Source organism: Ipomoea triloba, chromosome 2 (assembly GCF_003576645.1).
Source record: "Ipomoea triloba cultivar NCNSP0323 chromosome 2, ASM357664v1".
NCBI lineage: Eukaryota > Viridiplantae > Streptophyta > Magnoliopsida > Solanales > Convolvulaceae > Ipomoea > Ipomoea triloba.
This window is the reverse complement of record NC_044917.1, coordinates 11,312,566-11,332,261: the sequence shown is the minus strand read 5'-3', so window position 1 is coordinate 11,332,261 and position 19,696 is coordinate 11,312,566. Positions and strand designations below refer to the sequence as shown.

The window sequence follows — 19,696 nt, the reverse complement described above, 5'->3', positions numbered from 1 at the left end:
GGGGGGGGGGGGGGGGGGGGGGGGGGCTAAAAATGAACCCGAGTCCGAGTCTAAACACATGTAGTAAGCAAGCTAGAATTGAAAAGTCATTTGGTCCACAATTTCTAGCTTACTTGTTTGAATATGATTATAATACTCTAACATGTTTATTAGAAAAAAAAAGTAGATTTTTCTAACTTGTTTGTTAGAAAATGAGTCACAAACGTATGTAGAAGTCGTGTCTCCTACTAAAGGACCAATGTGGAAAGAAGCTATTAAAAGCGAAGTAAATCTTATTCTATAGAATCATACTTGGGAACTAGTTGATATTCTTTCGTATAATAAACCCTTATGATCTAAGTGAGTATTTAGACAGAAGATGAAACCGGGTGGTTCCAGTTAGAAGTACAAGGCAAGACATGTAGTGCTATAATTACGCGATACTTATTCTCCTGTGACGAGAATAAATTTCATTAGGACGATACTTGCTATTGTAGCATTGTGAAACTTGGAAGTTCATCAAATGGATGTGAAATTTGCTTTTGTAAATGGCGAGTTAGATGAAAAGATCTATATGGAGCAACTTGAAGGTTTGTTGTTTAGGGTCAAGAAAAGAAATAACTTGAACATTACATATTTTTCACAATCTCAAGGCAACGTATTGATGGATTGTCTCTTGCATCCAAAATCATAACATTGAAGCTTTCAAAGATATTATTCGCAAGCACATCACCTAGATCTAATGCCTTAATTAAGATTGAAAATACTATTATTTTGACAACCTCATTTAAAAAGTATATTAGATGAACTTTAATAAGTTAATAATAAAAAAAAAGAGACGAATTAACCCCTAGTTGCATACAAGTGATACAACTTGCATTTTCAGTAAATGGTGGTCCCCGTGTGCTTAAAGCTACTTCAATTTAATGGCACAATGGTCCACATTACGAATAATATTCAAACCATGACAATGCACACGCATGTTATATATGTAAATACAATACAATGAAAACACCTCATTACAACCACACATATAGCACGAACTTACAAATCGATGCATCCCAGTCAAAAGACAGCCATTACAACAAAAAGTTTGAAAATATCCTACCTATTACCCAAAAATCTGAACATTATCACGCATACAGTGCATCTTTTATTACAAATTAATACATACAGATTACAAATTGACTTAACTAGGTATGTGCGACTTCCACTTGCAGGCGTGGATCTCAAACCACTCAAACATTGCATCTTGCTGGTGAGCCCTTTCTTTAATTAGGGTACAACTATTGGGAATCTTGAGCCCTTTCTTTGATTACGTCTCGAGCCAACCCTTTCTCTCTAATCAGGAAATGTGGGTAGCCCGGGAAACAACGTGAAATTCCACCAATTAAACAAATGTCTGACGGCTAAACAAATGGAACATCAAATTAGTTAACATTTTCAAAATATGAATTGATTAGACAAAAAAATAGTCGAGAACTAAATTGGTAATTTTCTATAGTCAAGGGATCGAACCATTTCGATAATTAGCTATTTTTTAAATATAAATGTTAAGTTAAATAAAATTGTATACTATAAAAATCTTTCACATACGCTTACCTTTTAATGATGATATTCTACAATGTGTGTGTATAAATCTTACATATAAGTAGGGGCAAATGCAGCATGCATGGAGGCAGTTACACCCACAACCTATTAAATACAACTCCAAAATGACGTAGATCAACAAAATATAATCCCAAAACGATGTCATTTTGGAGCTATATAGGGCACCAACCCGCATTGCCAACAAAATACAACTTCAAAATGATGTGACTTCCACTACTAACAAAAAGAAGCCATAAAACGATGCCATTTTGGAGTTGTACAAGGTAGTGGCCACCACTGCCAACAAAATAAAGCTCAAAAACAATGTAGTTTTGGGTCTATATAGATTATAGGATAATAGTTCCCACTGCCAACAAAATACAATTCTAGAATGATGCAGCTTCCACTGCCAACAAAATACATTGTCATTTTGTCGCGCGCTCTCTCTCTAGTAGCGATTTTCATCTTGAATTGGTGAATAGCTTCCCTAGTGTTGGCCGTTGTTCATTAGTCCACTCTGTTCTCTTTGCAGTTGGTAGCTCCTCAGGTTTGAACCTCAAACACTCAAATTTAAACCTTAATTTACTAGATAGTCAAGTGTGATTATATTTGATTCCTTTTATTATTGTTTAATATTTTGTTTTAGAGTTTTTGATTCGTTGAACTTTGCACTTATTCAAAATTTTTTCCAACCCAACCCTTGCTTACAAGAATTATTGTATTATACCTATTTTCATTTTATTTCTTTTTCTTTTTTGATACCTTTATTTTACAATGAAATATCTTTGCTTTTTTTTTATTTAAGCGTACTGTAGATATTATTATTATTATCGATTTTCAATAATAAAAACGATTTTAAAATATATTTATGATTTTCTTTTTTGATCAATTAGTATATTTTTTTCTAACTTAAAAATTTGCTTTCCTTACATAGCTGAGAATGTCCAAAAATATTTGTCAATTTTCTATATATACACCTTATACGGAGTATATATATACACACACACACTCCTTTATAAATTGTTTGAATAGCTTCCTAAATCCTAAGAAGTAAGAAGTCTTCGCCTACGGAAATCGAAACTGAAGAAAAGGTTTGTCATCTTCGTACCCTTCACGCGCTATCATCTTTTTATACTTTCCACGTCAGTTTGATGGCTTCTATGACTATGAAGTCTCTGTCTCCCCCACCACTATATTCTCTCTCTCTCTCCCTTTATATATATACATATATGTATACACCGTATTATATATCATTGCACACAACTGTGTACTGAAGTGGAAGCATGACGCCCTTTAGGTTGACGTGCGCGTACGCGCTGCCGGAGTCGGAGAACGAGGAGGAGGAGATGTCGAGCATGGAAGCGTCTGTGACGGCGGTGGAGGAGCTGCTGCAGTATCAATTCAAGAAAAGGAAGCTTCTAGAAGAGGCTCTGACTCACTCTTCCTACACCGAATCGGCTTCTTACCAGCGGCTCGAGTTCCTCGGCGACATGGCTCTCGGCTTAGCAATCACCAATTTCGTGTTCTTAGCTTATCCGGAGCTTGACCCCGGTCAACTCTCCCTCCTCCGCGCCGCCAACATCAGCACCGAGAAGCTCGCGCGCGTCGCCGTCCGCCACAGCCTTTATAGATATGTGCGCCACAACGCCACCGCTCTTGATGATAGGGTACGCGCATCATTCGCATTCTTCTATGATCGTCTTCGTTGATTTTGACTCGGAAAATTGATTTGATTTTATTGAAATTGGATTGTATAGGTGAAGGAGTTTGTGCTTGCGGTTCAGGAAGAGCAAGAAACTGAGTTCTATGGCGGCGTTATGAAAGCGCCCAAAGTCCTTGCAGATATCGTGGAGTCCATTGCCGCCGCTGTATATGTGGATTGTGGCTTCGATTTGAAGGAGCTATGGATGGTGAGCCTCTTTCTTTCTTCTACAATTTCATCTAATTGGTGTTTAGGTGTGTACAGGATAAATCCAGCTTTTTACCTGACATAAACCAGTTTAGGTTCCATAGCCGAAGGCTCAAATCTCAAGAGGATTGAGATTTGAACTTGTGACTATTTGTTATAAGTTTGTATCTTTAATCATCTTGGCTGGGATTATTTATCCTTAATCATCTTGGCTGGAATTACTTATCCTTAATCATCTTGGTTGGGATTACTCCATCCGAGTTGTTCCTGATATTTTGATTTATGGACTTCACTGATATCATGTATATGAGTAAAGTTTTGCAGTTATCAATTCTTTTCAATTTCATGATTGAAGTAGGGGTCCCAAGTTTTAACAGTCAAGAAGCATATTCTATGTTTTGGCTATATGCTTTTCTGTGCTCCATATGGCCTGGCTAACACAAATTCGGAAAGTTCTAATGCTTCACAACTAATGTGCCAACTTACACATTTGTGTTGTTTCATGTGGGGCTGATGTTTGTTGAACTTCTTTAGAAAGAAAAAGAATCAAATGTTACACGAGAATAGGCTAGGTACTTATTGAGGTAATACGTTCATTTTTGGCAGGCACTTCAATTCCGCTTTGCTTGAATAAGACAATTAGGTTGAATGATTCACACTTGCACCGAATTCTACTCGTTTATATTTCTAGAAAAGAAATTGAGGGTTTTTGTGGAGAGTTTGTTTGAAGTTCTAATAAGATTCTGATTTATATAGGAAAAAAAATATTGAATGGCTCGAGATTTTTTCCTCCTATTTGTTCTGGATGAAGCTTGGTTGATTTTATTTATCTTGCTTCTTGACTTAAAAATCGCTGTGCAAATGCAAATCGTTGGTGTATATTTATGTACATTGCTTATGATTTTCTTTTTCGTTTTGGCGCTAGATCTTTAGAGGCCTAATGGATCCCATTATCACCCTCGAGATGCTACAACACCAACCCCAGCCTGTGACGATGCTGTATGAACTTTGCCAAAAAGTTGGAAAAGTGGTAGATATAAAGCATTGGAGGAATGGAGACAAAAACATTGCAAGCGTATATATTGATGGAGAATTCCTAGTCTCATCTTCTTCAGAACAAAAGGAAAATGCAAGGCTTCATGCAGCAAAGGCTGCACTGGAGAAGATGGCTTATAAAGTCAGTAACAAATACAGCATTGAGTTTGATGCGACAAAGGGAAACGATGGAGCAAAGCAGAAGCTGTATGAACTTTGTGGAAAAAGGAAATGGCCCAAGCCAACTTATAGGTACAAACTTCTTTTTCTGAGTAGTTCTACTTCTCATTTATTCGGCTTTATAAATTTCTTATTCCATGGCGTTCTGCACTACAACACGAGCTAGGGAATCAGACACTAATTTTCCCTCTATAGCGTGGCAAGACTTTGATATGCCTAGATTCCACCATTTTTATTATCTTTGCATCATTTCTGAATCCTACAATTAAGGACCAAACTCTGCACTTGCTGTAGTAAGAACATCCAAGATAGCAGAGAGAATTAAAATAAGCATGTGTAGATGTTTGATGTTTCCTGAGAATTTTGGACTAGTTTGCTATCGGTTATGCTCTTTGTAGCAACACAATCACATATATGCTGCTTATTGTGTTAGAAATTAGGTAGTACCTAAAGAGTGTTTGTAATGTTGCACTTTCTATTGATAAAAGACATCTAACACCTTTTGGTCTAGTGACAAACTACTGTTGTTTCTTCGCTGAACTTTAGCTAATAATGTTTGCAGAGTTGAGAAGAAGCTCGGCCCATCCCATGACAGAAAGTTTGTGTGCTCAGTTCAAGTAGAAAGCGGTGATGATGGTGTGGTTTTCACAGTAGGTAAGGAGAGGTCTCGGGTGCTCTACGCGAGTGGAGAGGAAAAGCTGCGAATTAAAGATGCAGAGAACTCTGCAGCCTTTGCCATGCTCTGTGGTCTGAAAGAAGCAAATGTCATATGATGTCTTCCCTGCTTGTTGGCTTTCTAGATGGCTTATAAATCTGGTACTTGCATAGATTCATAGAGAAAATGGACACCACCACCTCATATGATTGTAACTTGCTTCATCATTATTTAAGCTCTGCTTTAGCTTCTGTTTGTGAATAATAATTTTAGGTAGGGACCTCCATGGCTTGTTATAACTATTAGCTTGAGGGTCAGCACAGTTAAGCATGTGCTCCATTTCAATTTAAAGCCTATGCCCCTCAACAGTGTGAGGATCAATTTCGAACCCATAACCTTTAATATGAGATTGACTTTGATATCAAATTGAGCCATGTGCTGCATTTCAAATTAAATTGTACATTTATGTTTATATATTATATGCTCAACAAACACAAGCCTGGAAAGGATAACCCAAAGCGCAAATTATTGCATGGACCATGGTCCACACAAATGTGTGAATCAAAAATAAAAAGTACATTTTTATTATATTGAAGGTACATTATTTTTGTACTGAAGGTACATTATTTGATAATATATATAAATGTACTTTCAGTACTTAAATAATGTACTCTAAAATAATATACTTTATGTAGAAAAATAATATATTTTTAGTATATTAAAAATGTACTTTTTATTTATGGGCCACACAGCTGTGTGGACCATGGTCCATGCAATAATGATTGAGACTTTCTCTAATCATCTTTTGGAACACAACACTTGGCCTACACGCCTTTCATTAGAAACACCCCAACTCAATTATGAGTTACCCAAAGTTGAAATAGTATTCTAACATCTACGATATTATTTTGTGAAAAAATTGACATCGCTGTCTTTAAAGTATAGGAGATATAATGAGTTCTGTGTCTTAATTATGAATTTTGGTCATAAAGTATTAAAGATGTATAATGAGAAAAATACAAAGTGGAGTGTCTTTGAATCAACACATTTTGACTAGCCATTAATGCTCTCTTTACACTAATTTTGTTGTAGAATGAATATTCATTCGGCATGATAAAAAGACCACTTTAATGTTAACTTGATGACCTATAGACTATAGTGAAAGCATCAAAATAAATGTTCTTATCTAAGTAATGATTGTCGGTACTCACAAGGATTTGTTACTTTAGACATAATTTCTACACTGTTGCTGTCGAGGTTTAAACATTGGTCTCTTCTTCCAAATACTGTCTACTGAACCAGTGAGTTAAACCTGTGTGGACAATAATAATAAGTAATCTATATGCACTGAAAACGCACTTGCATCGATTTTTCTTCATCCTTTTATTTGCAATGGGTCACACAAAAAATTTATATTTGTAAGAATGTAAATTTTTTCTCAACTCTCTCCTCCACCTAAACATAAAATTATGCAAAAAACTTATAAAAATCACTATGGTGATGCTTTCCTACTTAACAGTTAAAGGATGTTAAGTTATGAAACATTGGGATTTATCTGTTTACATAAGTTTGTGATTTTTAATATGCGATAATTATAGACATTTAAAGCTTTTAAAAGTTTTTTAAAAACCCATATAAATTCATATAGAATAGACCATCTCTAATTGTTTGTTATACCATTTTAACCATTATTTTTATTGCTAATTAAATTTTTTAATTGTTTATTTTTAAAAAATAATTTTGAAATTTATTTTATGTGTGTAATTTAACTTTTGAATATATAAATTTATTAACTAACATTTAATTGAATACCATAAAAATTAAATTATACGATTAATGTTGTAAATAATATTAATAATAACTATGATAGTGATAATATGAAATGAAGAAACTGAAATGGAAAACACCGAAACTAGAAGAAGGAAGAAGCACTTTCATTGATGTTTCTGAGATAATCTTTTCAAAGAGTGGAGGGGGTATTTATACTATCAGGAGTGGAGTAAACAAATATATATATCTACAGTAATTGCACATAATTGTCCTAGTCTGGATGGATTTGTCAAACGCCTAAAAGCTTAGCTGCCAGCCTAAAGTCACGGGTTCAATTCCCCTAACCCATAGCTTTTTACTCCATCCTGAACTAGCTTTCCAGACAACATTTAGTTATTAAATGTTCTGCAATCTACCACCAACAGCCGTGATAGCTAAGTGGATTAGATTTTAGTTTTTAAGTGAATGTTCCAAGGTTCGAACCACAACTTGGACATCCACTATTTTCCTTTTGTTTCATAACACTCCCCCTTGGATGTCCAAAAGATGAACACTATATTGCCTCGTTAAAAACCTTACCAAAGAAAAACCCATTGGGGAAAAATTTTGGATAAGGGAAAAAGAGTACAATATGTGCTCCCCCTGATCAAGTCATCATTGAAGATCAAGTTCGTATGCTCCTCCTTGTTTCTAAAGATTTTTGAGATGATGCCATATTGATTAACAGCATTTTCATTGGCCATCATCTTATCATACACATGCCTCATTAAAAACATTGCTAGGAAAAACCCTATAGGAAAAAACCTAGTCAAGGGAAAAAGAGTACATGATGTATTTCAAAAACATATGTTATATAAGGTTGCCTCATTAAAAACCTTAGGCTAAGAAAACCCAGTGGGAAAAAACTTAGCTAAGGAAAAAGAGTACAACCATAAATCATTCATGACCTTCAGGGTCTAATCTTCGGGATAACCAGTCATAAACTTTCAGTGTATAATCTTCAGGATTACTAGACTATACTCATGCCTCGTTAAAAACCTCATTAGAAAAACCCAGTGGGAAAAACCTAATGAGGAAAAGAGTACATGATATATGTTAAATTATGTGTTGCACCGGTTGCCTCATTAAAAACCTTACGCTAAGAAAACCCAATGGGAAAAACTTAGTTAAGGGAAAAAGAGTGCAACCATAACCCCAATATAAACTTCAGGGCATAATATTCATGATTCAAGTAAATGATACTCCCCTGAAGGTAACATTCTTCANCATACAAAATATTCAAGGCATTTTTCAAGTAGGCTAACTGGTGTATAAAACTTCTTCAAGAAAAGCTCGATCTTCAGGTCGAGATAATACTTGGGGTTTCCCAAGTATTTCGTTTCAAAAACTCCGTCTTTTAGGCATGAGCTAACATTATCAAATGTAGCAACTCTACGCTCATTAGCAACCCCTTAAAGAACACTTCTGGCTCATTACCCTACTACTTGAGAGAGTAACTTCTCCAGTCGCAATCCTTTAAAGATCACATAATGACACGTAATATACTCATATTCATTTCCTTCTTCAGGATGGAAATTACTGAGTCTAATGACCCATAATTATGCGGTCATGACGTATATCAGCTGCATATCTAATTTTATCATTCTGCCAATGATGTTATGTAGCGGAACTTAATGTCATCCTACGCGGGAGATTAAAATCAATCAAGGGTCTCTGCGTGAACCCATGAGCTACAAAACTCGCTTTATATTATACCACCTCATCATTCTCAATTTATCTTTCGTACAAACACCCATTTGTAACCAACGAGGTTACAATCAATGGTGTACGTGCCATAAAGAGAATGTATTTTAGCGAGTTGAGCTATGCCTTAATTGCTCTTTTAAATATTCAATAATGAGGATGCTTCTAGCACCTCACCTGGATCCAGTTTATTTAAATGAGCAATTATATAGGCTCGTGTTGTCGACAACTATTATAATTTTCTCCCACATTCATGACAATTTCTAAATTAACCAGATCGTTGACATTTCCCAAAGATATTAGGATCTGGCGTTCCGCATCCCTAGTATTACGTTTGACCGGTACACTTTACTAGGGTTTTCGTCATCTGGACGAACGTCTTCAGGACATTATTCTCATCAAGATAAGAGTGGTAATGTTTCTTTACTAGATCTAGTATTGTGTTCCTTATCTCATAAACTGATAGACCTCCTACACTTCTGGTGTGTCAAGGAGTATCAGTAGAGATATACGATCTAAATTGGGAATTAAATATAAGACCTAGTCACTCTTTTCTGATCAGCATGATCAGTATATATATTTGGCAGATTATTTGCTAATATTGCAAATAGATTATCTTCTGAACTTCTGGTTCAGTATAACTAGTACGTGGATTTAACTAATGAAGATTTTTCCATTCCATGGAACTTCTCGGCATTTTTATTAAATTTGGGCCTTATCTCCCCCTAATGCCGAGAACCGATCTTCATTAAGTATGCAATCAGCGTATCTATTGATCCCTAATAATAGGCTCTAGGTATTTAGACAATCAGACGGAGTTCTATGATCGTCATATATATATATACCTAGTTTTATTCAATAGCCCTTAGAGATACGCTATGGAGGTGATATAGTAAAATAGACTGCATACTAAGAATATAAACGCAGATTTGGGAAATGTTTATCACATACGTACTAGGTGTATAGGGGAATAATCATGATATGCAGTGTGTCAGATTTCATAAACAGTAGTATATCAAATTAGACTCCCATATAATTTGAAAATTTTCATTTAAGCATGCTACATAAAATAATCATGCAAATAGGGAGACTACTGTCTGACTTATCAATATTTAGCCCAAATCAATGTTAGCCCTGACAAATCAGTATTCCCTAAAGATGTTTGAAAACCGCAATCGTTGTAAACAGAAAAATGCGATAATTGTTATCTTTTCACAGGAATCACGAGACAACAGACTTTGAAATACTCAATCGGTTCAAACAGTATTAGCATTCTAATACCGATTGCTCATTGCTATAAATTCATTATCCGTTTTTCCCTTTTGACATTCTATCGCTCACATTCACTTCTGAGCATTCACCGTTCTAGACATATTACTCGTTTACTTCTTTTGTACTTTTTTGCAAATGGCAAATACTACTAATTCCTCATCTCAGGATAATTCTTCCTTTTGGGATGAGATTCACCTATCACCGTTAAGGGATAGTGCACAGAGTACAGATCATACTTCTGTGGGAGATTTTGAGAATGCTCCACCAGAATTGAACGAGATAGTTGGTAAGGGTTCAACCATTTTCTAGAATTCTTATTCTATAAGTGTGATATTAACTTATAGCTTTTAATGCAGGTACTGCAGTTACAGATGTTGTGGTTGCAGACCAAAGCAATACTGTAGTGGTAGAGGAAGATAATACCATTACAGCGGTAGATGTAGCAAATATAAATGCAAATGTATTTATTGGGAGAAAGAGGACTAGGAGAACCTTTTGTGATACTACCACACTAACTTTTGAAAAGTTTTCTAAATATTTCTATTTGACCGCTGATCAAGCTGCAGAAGAATTGCAGGTCGGGCGAGCAACTTTCAAGAAAAAATGTAGGGAAGTAGGGATTGCCTACTGGCCTTATCGGAAACTTGTGAGTTTGGACAGGCTATTAGCAAATGTCCAGGTAATTTCTAATTTTCTTTCAACTTGATATTTTGAAGTAGGTTTAACACAATTTGTGGTGTAGGAATTCGGTGAAATCAAAGATCAAGCTGAACTGCAAAGGGTAATAAAGGGGTTAGAAGATGAGAAGAAAGCGATTCTACAGAATCCAAACATAGAATTGGCTGAGGCAACAACAAGACTCAGAGACAAATGTGACAGGAATAGTTCTAAAAAGAGAAGGTATATAGATCCGACAACTATTCCTTCTACTATTCCTGAGAGTTCATCACAAGCTCCTACTATTCCTTCTACTATTCCTGAGAGTTCATCACAAGCTCCTATATTTCCTGATATTCCTGAATTAGCACCGGAGGACATACAGGAAGTACTTGCTTTGTTAGATGAAGATGTTCCTCCTCCCAATAATACTACTGACAATTAAAAACATTATGACTTATTGTTCATCAATACTACTGACAATTAAAAACATTATGACTTATTGTTCATCTTAAACTTCCTCATCAACTTGATCATTTAATATGCTTCTTTCAAGCATATATATAGCCTTTAAAATTTAGGCATCACATTAAATATCATAGTATATAGCCTTTAAAATTTAGGCATCACATTAAATATCATAGTTCACATCCATTTTCAATATATGATATTTATGGATAGCATATACCTAATACGCATACATATTAATCCCATAATTTTGATAAGCATATCAAAACATTTATAGCAAATGGGATAAATCATATGGCATATATTTATAAACCATAATGGAGCAAATTGAGACAAAAACAATTGTCACATAATATTCATATATATACATCATTATATAATATATGAAATGGTGATCTAAAAAGTGTGACAATATTCAATTATGCTCTCAAAATTTAATCATCAAACAAATATATGGACTATATTCTTGTCTAAAACATGCCATAATAATAATTCTAGGAAATATGATCAATTCCTAATAATATTTCACTAGTGCAATGAATAATCATTTGCACATAATTGTCATATATATGGCATTGATAATATTATATCATATTTAAAATATGAAGGAAGCAAACCTCATCGAAGTATGGTCAAAATCTCCGATATAATTCTCCCTAATCATTTTCAGTCGTGCTCCATAATTAATGTATTTAACCAGTTGCGAATTTTGAATCTGTCAATCGGATTAGCTTCCAGGAGACACAATCAAGTTTGATGTTAACAGGATTAGTCACGAATGGCCTAATTCCAAACATCATTAATAATCAATTATAATGTGATGTATGAGCACATGGCTGATATACGTATTATATTAATAAATAATATAATAATAATAATAATAATAATAATAAAGTGAAAGATCAGCAATTTCATTATGCATACAGCATACTGTAGAGAATCTCCAGGTTCCCCACTTGCTTTATTCCTTTCATTTTAATAATAATAATAAGAATAGTAAAAGCATACCCGTGAGCCGTGATTTTCATCTCCAACTTCACCTGTTTGTCCGTAACCGAGAAGGAAGAGAGAAAGAGATATACCAGAAATGGTGATGGCGCCGGCGGCAGTGGGAGGCGACGGCGAGTGACCAAGGTAGCCGGCGACAGGTGGCTGTGCGGTGTGCAACGTGGACAGTACGGCGTCGACGGTGGTGGACGACGAGCCATGGAGAACGTTGGCAGTGGTGCTTTCATTTTTTTTTCTTGGCTCGTCGGAAAAGTGGTGGAAGGTATTGTTGTGGGTTTGGGTAGAGCACTCGTGCCGATAACGTGTTGTAAATAATATTAATAATAACTATGATAGTGATAATATGAAATGAAGAAACTGAAATGGAAAACACCGAAACTAGAAGAAGGAAGAAGCACTTTCATTGATGTTTCTGAGATAATCTTTTCAAAGAGTGGAGGGGGTATTTATACTATCAGGAGTGGAGTAAACAAATATATATATCTACAGTAATTGCACATAATTGTCCTAGTCTGGATGGATTTGTCAAACGCCTAAAAGCTTAGCTGCCAGCCTAAAGTCACGGGTTCAATTCCCCTAACCCATAGCTTTTTACTCCATCCTGAACTAGCTTTCCAGACAACATTTAGTTATTAAATGTTCTGCAATCTACCACCAACAGCCGTGATAGCTAAGTGGATTAGATTTTAGTTTTTAAGTGAATGTTCCAAGGTTCGAACCACAACTTGGACATCCACTATTTTCCTTTTGTTTCATAACAATTAAATAATTTATTGGAGTCTTGAGAGAGAATAAAATATTTCTAACAAATTTTATAGATTATTCACAATGGAACACTTCCAAGTCTCCAACAGTCCAACCTATAAAATTGAAGGCAATGGAACTATCAACTCTGGAAGGCAATTGCCAATTAGGCACGTGTTTCATTTCACAGTTCACGTTCAACTTGCTTACGCGTTGATAATCCATTCTTCCACGCGCCTAGCCCACAGACTCTCCGAAGCTGCCCGGTTCGATGTGGACAAATGATATCGTGGATAAGGATTTAATAATACATGGTGATCTTCAACCTACAAGCGCAAAGAGTCAACAGATGTCTCCACTGAGGCTCGAACTCACGCAAAGAGTCAACAGATGCTTCCACTGAGGCGAACTCACTCCCTTCCACATGGGAATGTACACCAGATGCCGATTGACCACAAAGACATTGGCAGTACATGGTGATCCTAGTTCATCATATTTAATATATTATGTTCATAATATTTGTTCATAAAAATAAAATTTAATGTACATAAATATTATATTAAAAATACACATGTTTAATAACATTCATTCCATACTATATTCATAATATTTGTTCTAAATGTCAATAAACTTAAGTCTTAATATTCATAAACATTAAACTAAATGTACATCATATGTATTCTCATTACTATATAATATCTTCATAATACTAATGATAATGTCCCATAATGGTATTTTTTTCCCATAATCTTCGATTATCATTTTAATAGTATTTTCACTTCAATTACCATTTTTAATGAAAGTTATTGTTAACTAAGGGACTTTGATTAACTAAGTTGATGATGATTGACTAAGAGACTTTGATTAATGGTGGTTAGATGCAGTGGCGGATCCAGAAAATTTTCTCAGTGGGGGCGAAAGATAAACTAACGAGATATTCTTTTTAAAAAATGAAACACGTAGAGATCGAGTCATAAATATTGTTAACTAGAGATGAAAAGTCGAAATACATCAAGATAAAAATATTTAAAATAAAATATAAAACATACTCCGTAATTAATTAGATAAAATAGTTTGACTAGAAAACACATTATTATAAATCACTCATCTCACTATTAATATTAAAAAAGAAAAAAAAAAGTCACAATGTTACAAATAAAAAATTCAATTAGAATTCTCACTATTAATATTAAAAAAAATGCCAAAAATAAAATTTCACTCATCTCACTATTAATATTAAGAAATGAAAAAAAAAATCACAATATTACAAATAGAAAATTCAATTAAAATTCTCACTATTGATATTAAAAAATGGAAAAAAAAAGTCACATTATTACAAATAAAAAATTCAATTAGAATTCTCACTATTGATATTAAAAATTTTGAAAGAAATTCATCAAAACCTATAAGGTGGTTCGAACACTGGACCATTTCATCATTGTATTTTGAAAGAAATTCATCAAAACCTACCAGGTGGTTCAAACACTAGACCATTTCGTCAATACAATGCAAACTTACCATTTAAGCCACGCTAATCTTTGGTTACATATTAGTATATCTTATATATATACTACATATATGTGGTGGGGTAGTGGGGCAGCAGTGCTGGATCTGTCACTGGTTAGATATTTAACAATGGTGGTTAGATGTTATTTATGAATTAGTAATCTTGAGCTCTTGAGTTTAAAATTAAGATCATTTGTAGTCTATTTTTGAACTCTTTGACTTAAAAATTTACTGGTGCCTATTTACTTGAACTTTTGAGTTTAAAACTTAGCTCCAATAAAATTGAATGCTAAGAAAAGAGTATGATGTTTGATGCTTGATGCTTGATGGCTTGTGAAAATAATGTAATCATGTTTTGCAGGTGAGTGGAGGTGTATCATGTTGATAGTTTCCATTTTCATTAAATTCCATCAACGTTGTATACACACAATGGATTTGCATCATTTACTGGATTTGCAATACTTCCAAAATCAATCAAAAATGCTACTTTAAGACTTTTGTTATGTAATTACCGTTTTGATTTTATAGTATTGTGTTTTGATGATATATATTATTGTATTAAAGTGTGATTTAAAATATTGTGTTAGTATAAAGTTTGATAATAGTTTAATTTTATGATGATATAAAATTTGATAGTATTAAGTAGTGTTGATGATAATAGTGTTAGATATTGTGTGTTGATATGAATTTTAAGCTTTAACATGTAAATTAAAAAAATAGGGATTTTAATTGAAATAAATAATATATATATATATATATATATATATATATATAAATTAGCGACAGAAATATTCGTTGCTATTCCCTTTCAAAATTCAAATACGTCACCAGATCTTCAAACTAGGAAATTAGTGATGGATAGTTTCTTGATTTAGCGACGGATTTTCCGTCGTTAGATTTAGTGACAAAAATTATCGTCGCTATTCCTTCACAAATTTCATCATCAAATTCGTCACCTAAAAGAATTTAGCGACCTTCCGTCGTTAGACCCTAGCAACGGAAAAAAATTTGTCGCTAAATTCTAGCAAGGATGGTTTTTGTGACGGACTCATCTGTCGCTAAACTTTTTTAGCGACGGATTGTGTCCGTCGCTAAAAACATTTTTTTTTTTTTTTTTTGTAGGTGAAGTTTTTATCTACTAGATCAATATCTTTCAGGCTACATCTAACTTTTTTGTTTATTTGTTTGTTGTGCATAAATTAACTAATTATGAATTAATCATGAGTATTTTAAATAAAAAAGGTGTGTATATATCCTATATATTTCAATCTTTGGAATAACTTGTGCAGTGATGCAAGTTATATGTTTTTTTTGTTAAGATAATGGATAAATTCCCTATTGTCTGACCTTGTATTATTGCTTGACATTATTTGATGAGATTTTTATAGCAAAAAAAAATCACTTAAATTTAAAAAAATTAAAATTAATTTAATACTGAGGTAATTTTTTTTATTTTTTTTTGAAGTGCATGCACTAAGATAACCTAGCTATTTAGCAAGTTATTCTTTATTTGATGTATACATGGCTTTATTAGAATAAACATGGATCCAAGTGTATAGTATTTACGAAATATGATTTAATTTTATCTCTTTAAATTTGTTAATATAATCTATTTTTTATTTACAAATTTAAACTTTAAAACAATAACAACAACCACAAGCAAACTATTGTTGTGGCCATCTACTTTCTATCGTATACATACAACCATGGTTGTTTGGAGTAAGGGTCTAAATTTAGACACTCTTTAATGAAGGTAGTTGTGGCAGTCTTTGTCGTCTTCCATTACGACAATCATGATTTTCTGTAAAAGATAGTGGGAGATTGACAGCTACCACTAGTAGTTTGCAGGTGACCTCTGTTATATTATTTTTTTAAGTAATAGATATAATTATATTTTAAAAATTGTACACTTAGATCGACGTCAGCTCTAAAAAAGTCATGTATACGTCAAATTTGACTTGCTAAATAGGTTATCCTAGGGCTCAATTAAACATATTTATCAATATAAGTGAGTGTGATTGAAAATTTTTTTTCACTTAAAGGGCTTAATTGCACTATTCTACTAACTTAAGAGGCTTATTTAACCAACTTTTCTTTATATATTGCTACCATACATAATACATACAACCATGGTGATTTGGTGGCCATCTATCTCTATCTTTTACATACAACCATGGTTGTTTGAAATAAGGGTCTAGAACTAGACCTTTTATGATGAATGTTATCGTGGCCGCCTCTGTCGTTTTCCAATGCAACAACCATGATTATCAGTAGAAGATAGAGGGATACAACCATTAGTAGTTTGTTGGCGGTCTTTGTTTTTATCTCTTTTATTTTATTTTTGAAAAAAGTAGAAGATAAGATATATATTTTTAAAAATTGAAAAAGATAAAAATAAATTTTAAAAATTATACGCTTAGATTTATGTTAGTTGTAGAAAAGTTATATATACACTAAATCAACAGGCTAAATAGGTTTTCATAAGTCTCAATTGAATATATTTGTCGGTTTAAGGGGTGTGATTGATATTTTTTTCACTTAAAGGGCCCAATTTTACTAATATATCGATTGAGGGGGTTTATTTGATTATTTTACCTTTATATAATAATCAAAGAAAAATATTATTCTATCATACTAAAATAAATGACTACATAATATTCATTACTTGATGTGTCATTGATTAAAAAAGAAAACTCTTTAATTTCATAATATACTTGTGAATTTGCTATCCCCCGAAATATATCTAAATGTAATGGCATGTCAAGAAGTGATGAATAGAAAATGATTTATGTAACTTATATGAGCAGTTCAATTGGTCACATGAGTGAAGTTTAAGAGGAAAGACCATTGATCGAGTCTTAAACAAAGGTCTAGCCTCCGTGTTCAATTGAGTGTGGAGGCCCTTGGGATTGAGGATTCAACCTTTTGGAGCATAGAAAATGATTTATGTAATAATAGACAATTTATATCGTTGACCAGGGTGCACAATGCATTGTGCACCTCGTAAGGAGATGAATTATGTATATTTTAGGCAATCGTTCTGTGTATTCTAGGCAATCATTCTGTGTATTTTAGGCAACCGTTCTGTGTATTTATGTTAGTAACACAGGTTGTGATGTGTTTGTGCATTCGAATGTTAGGAGGATGAGTTCTGTGTATTTTGTGTTAATATTCTGTGTATTCTAGCATTCGAATGCACAAACACATCACAACATGTGTTACTAACATGAATACACAGAACGGTTGCCTATAATACACAGAATGATTGTCTAAAATACACAACAAAATTACTTAGAATACATAGAATTCATCTCCTTACGGGATGCACAATGATATGTAGCGTTGGGCATAATCAAACCCAAATGAAAGAAATTGTATGAATAGAAGAATGTAGAATGATTCTTTTTGTATTTATTAAAATGATGAAGGTGAATTTGACCAAAATGAGTTAATTCAAGGGAAAGTATAAGATGAAAAGAGTTAAAAACGAACCCCTTTCCTGGACGCAAAAGAAAAAAACAAAATCCCCAATGTGAATAAGGTGTTTTGGGAGGATACAGAAGCCAAACACGGTTTTCTCCTTTCGTCCTCAATTCCTCGTCAACGAGAAGAAAATTCCCAAACCAAAACGTAAATAAATAGCAACCACCGGGAGTTCACATTACTCACTCCAAAATCTCTCTACTCTCTACTCACTCATCATCTACAAACCACCGCGCACGGCGGAGAGAGAGAGAGAAACTGTAGATAGGGGGAAAGCTTCATCGCTGTTTCTTCTATGGCGCTGGATGCTTGATTATACCTTTCTTTCTTCTCATAATCTCATCTACTTTCTCTCCTCAGTTTCGATTCTTCTTTGGCTTTGGGCGATGGCCAGAGGCAGAGCAGCCGCCGCCGCCGCCGGAGACGCCATCGGATCCGGCGAGCTTAAAGAGGTAAAATTCCGCGGCGTTAGAAAGAGATCGTGGGGTAAATTCTCGGCCGAGATCAGAGATCCATGGAAAAAGACCCGTCTATGGCTGGGGACCTTTCTCTCAGCCGAGGAAGCCGCGCGTGCATATGACGCCGCGGCCAGGAAACTAAACGGCCCGAGAGTCAAGACCAACTTCCCACCTCCGCCGATTTCGCAACTACCTCCTTACAACCAAACCGCAATCCCTAAAAATCCGCTCATCGGTTCCCTCATGATTTCCCCGAGACCCGCCTCCAGCAGCATGAGTAGCACGGTGGAGTCTTTCAGTGGGCCACGGCCGCCTCCGCCGCACACGGCGGCGACGCCTAATCGCCGTCACCCGAGGTCGCCTCCGATAGCTCCGGATGATTGTCATAGCGACTGCGATTCTTCGTCGTCTGTTGTCGACGACGGCGACTGTGAAAACATCGCTTCATCGTCTTTCAGAAAACCGTTGTCTTTCGATCTCAACCTGCCGCCGGCCATGGATGACGTCTGCGATCTTCACTCCACAGCTCTATGCCTATGACCGAAGATCCTTAGCTTGCTTTGCCCAAACCAGTTTTATGCCCTAACTTTAATCTGTATTCTTTAATTTGTTACCCTGAAGAAAAAAAAAAAACTGCAAAGAAGAAACAAGAAAACAGAGAACATAATCTGTGAATCAAAATTAGATCAAAGACTAGATATGATCGTTATTAAAGATGAGAACATCTAGTAGAGTACTCTGTCTGCTATAAGTTTTTTGTCTATAAAAAAATAAAAAATTGCATATATAGAGTTTTAATCTATATGTTTTACTCTGATACTCAGTTTTTAAGTCTTTCATCGGATTCAACAACGTTTCCATCCGAAGCCTGTTTCGTCTCCGATTTCGTCAATTTTCAATTTCTCTTTAATTTCATGAAGAATTCTTTTCTTTTTCTTTTTTTTTTTTAAAGCAAAATTGGAGCAAGGGGCGTGAGTAGAGGTGAGGATTACGGTGGAAATTTCAGACATAGCGTCGGAGTCTGTGGAAATTTAGATGGACAAGTTGTTGACTTGAAACAGGGGAAATGGGAAAACAGCTGAAGCGGAGATGGTTGGGTCAATTACTCCAATTTACTTATTAAATGACAAAAATGTGGTAAGGGCATCCACTATAGGAATTTTTATTTTTTTTTAATTCCACTATAGGAATTTTTTTTTAAAAATTTCACTATAGGAATCACTTTAAAATTTTCGGAGT

The 19,696-nt window shown here is 34.5% G+C and overlaps 2 protein-coding genes across 2 annotated transcripts; both read left to right on the top strand.

Moving 5' to 3' along the window:
• The first annotated feature begins 2,778 nt into the window (after positions 1-2,778).
• LOC116011357 (ribonuclease 3-like protein 2) lies at positions 2,779-5,774 on the top strand. Its single transcript, XM_031250911.1, has 4 exons — positions 2,779-3,236; positions 3,327-3,479; positions 4,404-4,765; positions 5,256-5,774. The coding sequence occupies exons 1-4, from the start codon at positions 2,853-2,855 to the stop codon at positions 5,464-5,466; spliced, it is 1,110 nt and encodes a 369-aa protein (XP_031106771.1). The 5' UTR covers positions 2,779-2,852; the 3' UTR covers positions 5,467-5,774.
• A 12,371-nt stretch (positions 5,775-18,145) lies between these two features.
• On the top strand, positions 18,146-19,274 carry LOC116011366 (ethylene-responsive transcription factor 3-like). The gene has a single exon (XM_031250924.1). The coding sequence runs from the start codon at positions 18,305-18,307 to the stop codon at positions 18,995-18,997; it is 693 nt and encodes a 230-aa protein (XP_031106784.1). The 5' UTR covers positions 18,146-18,304; the 3' UTR covers positions 18,998-19,274.
• The last annotated feature ends 422 nt before the right edge of the window (positions 19,275-19,696 follow it).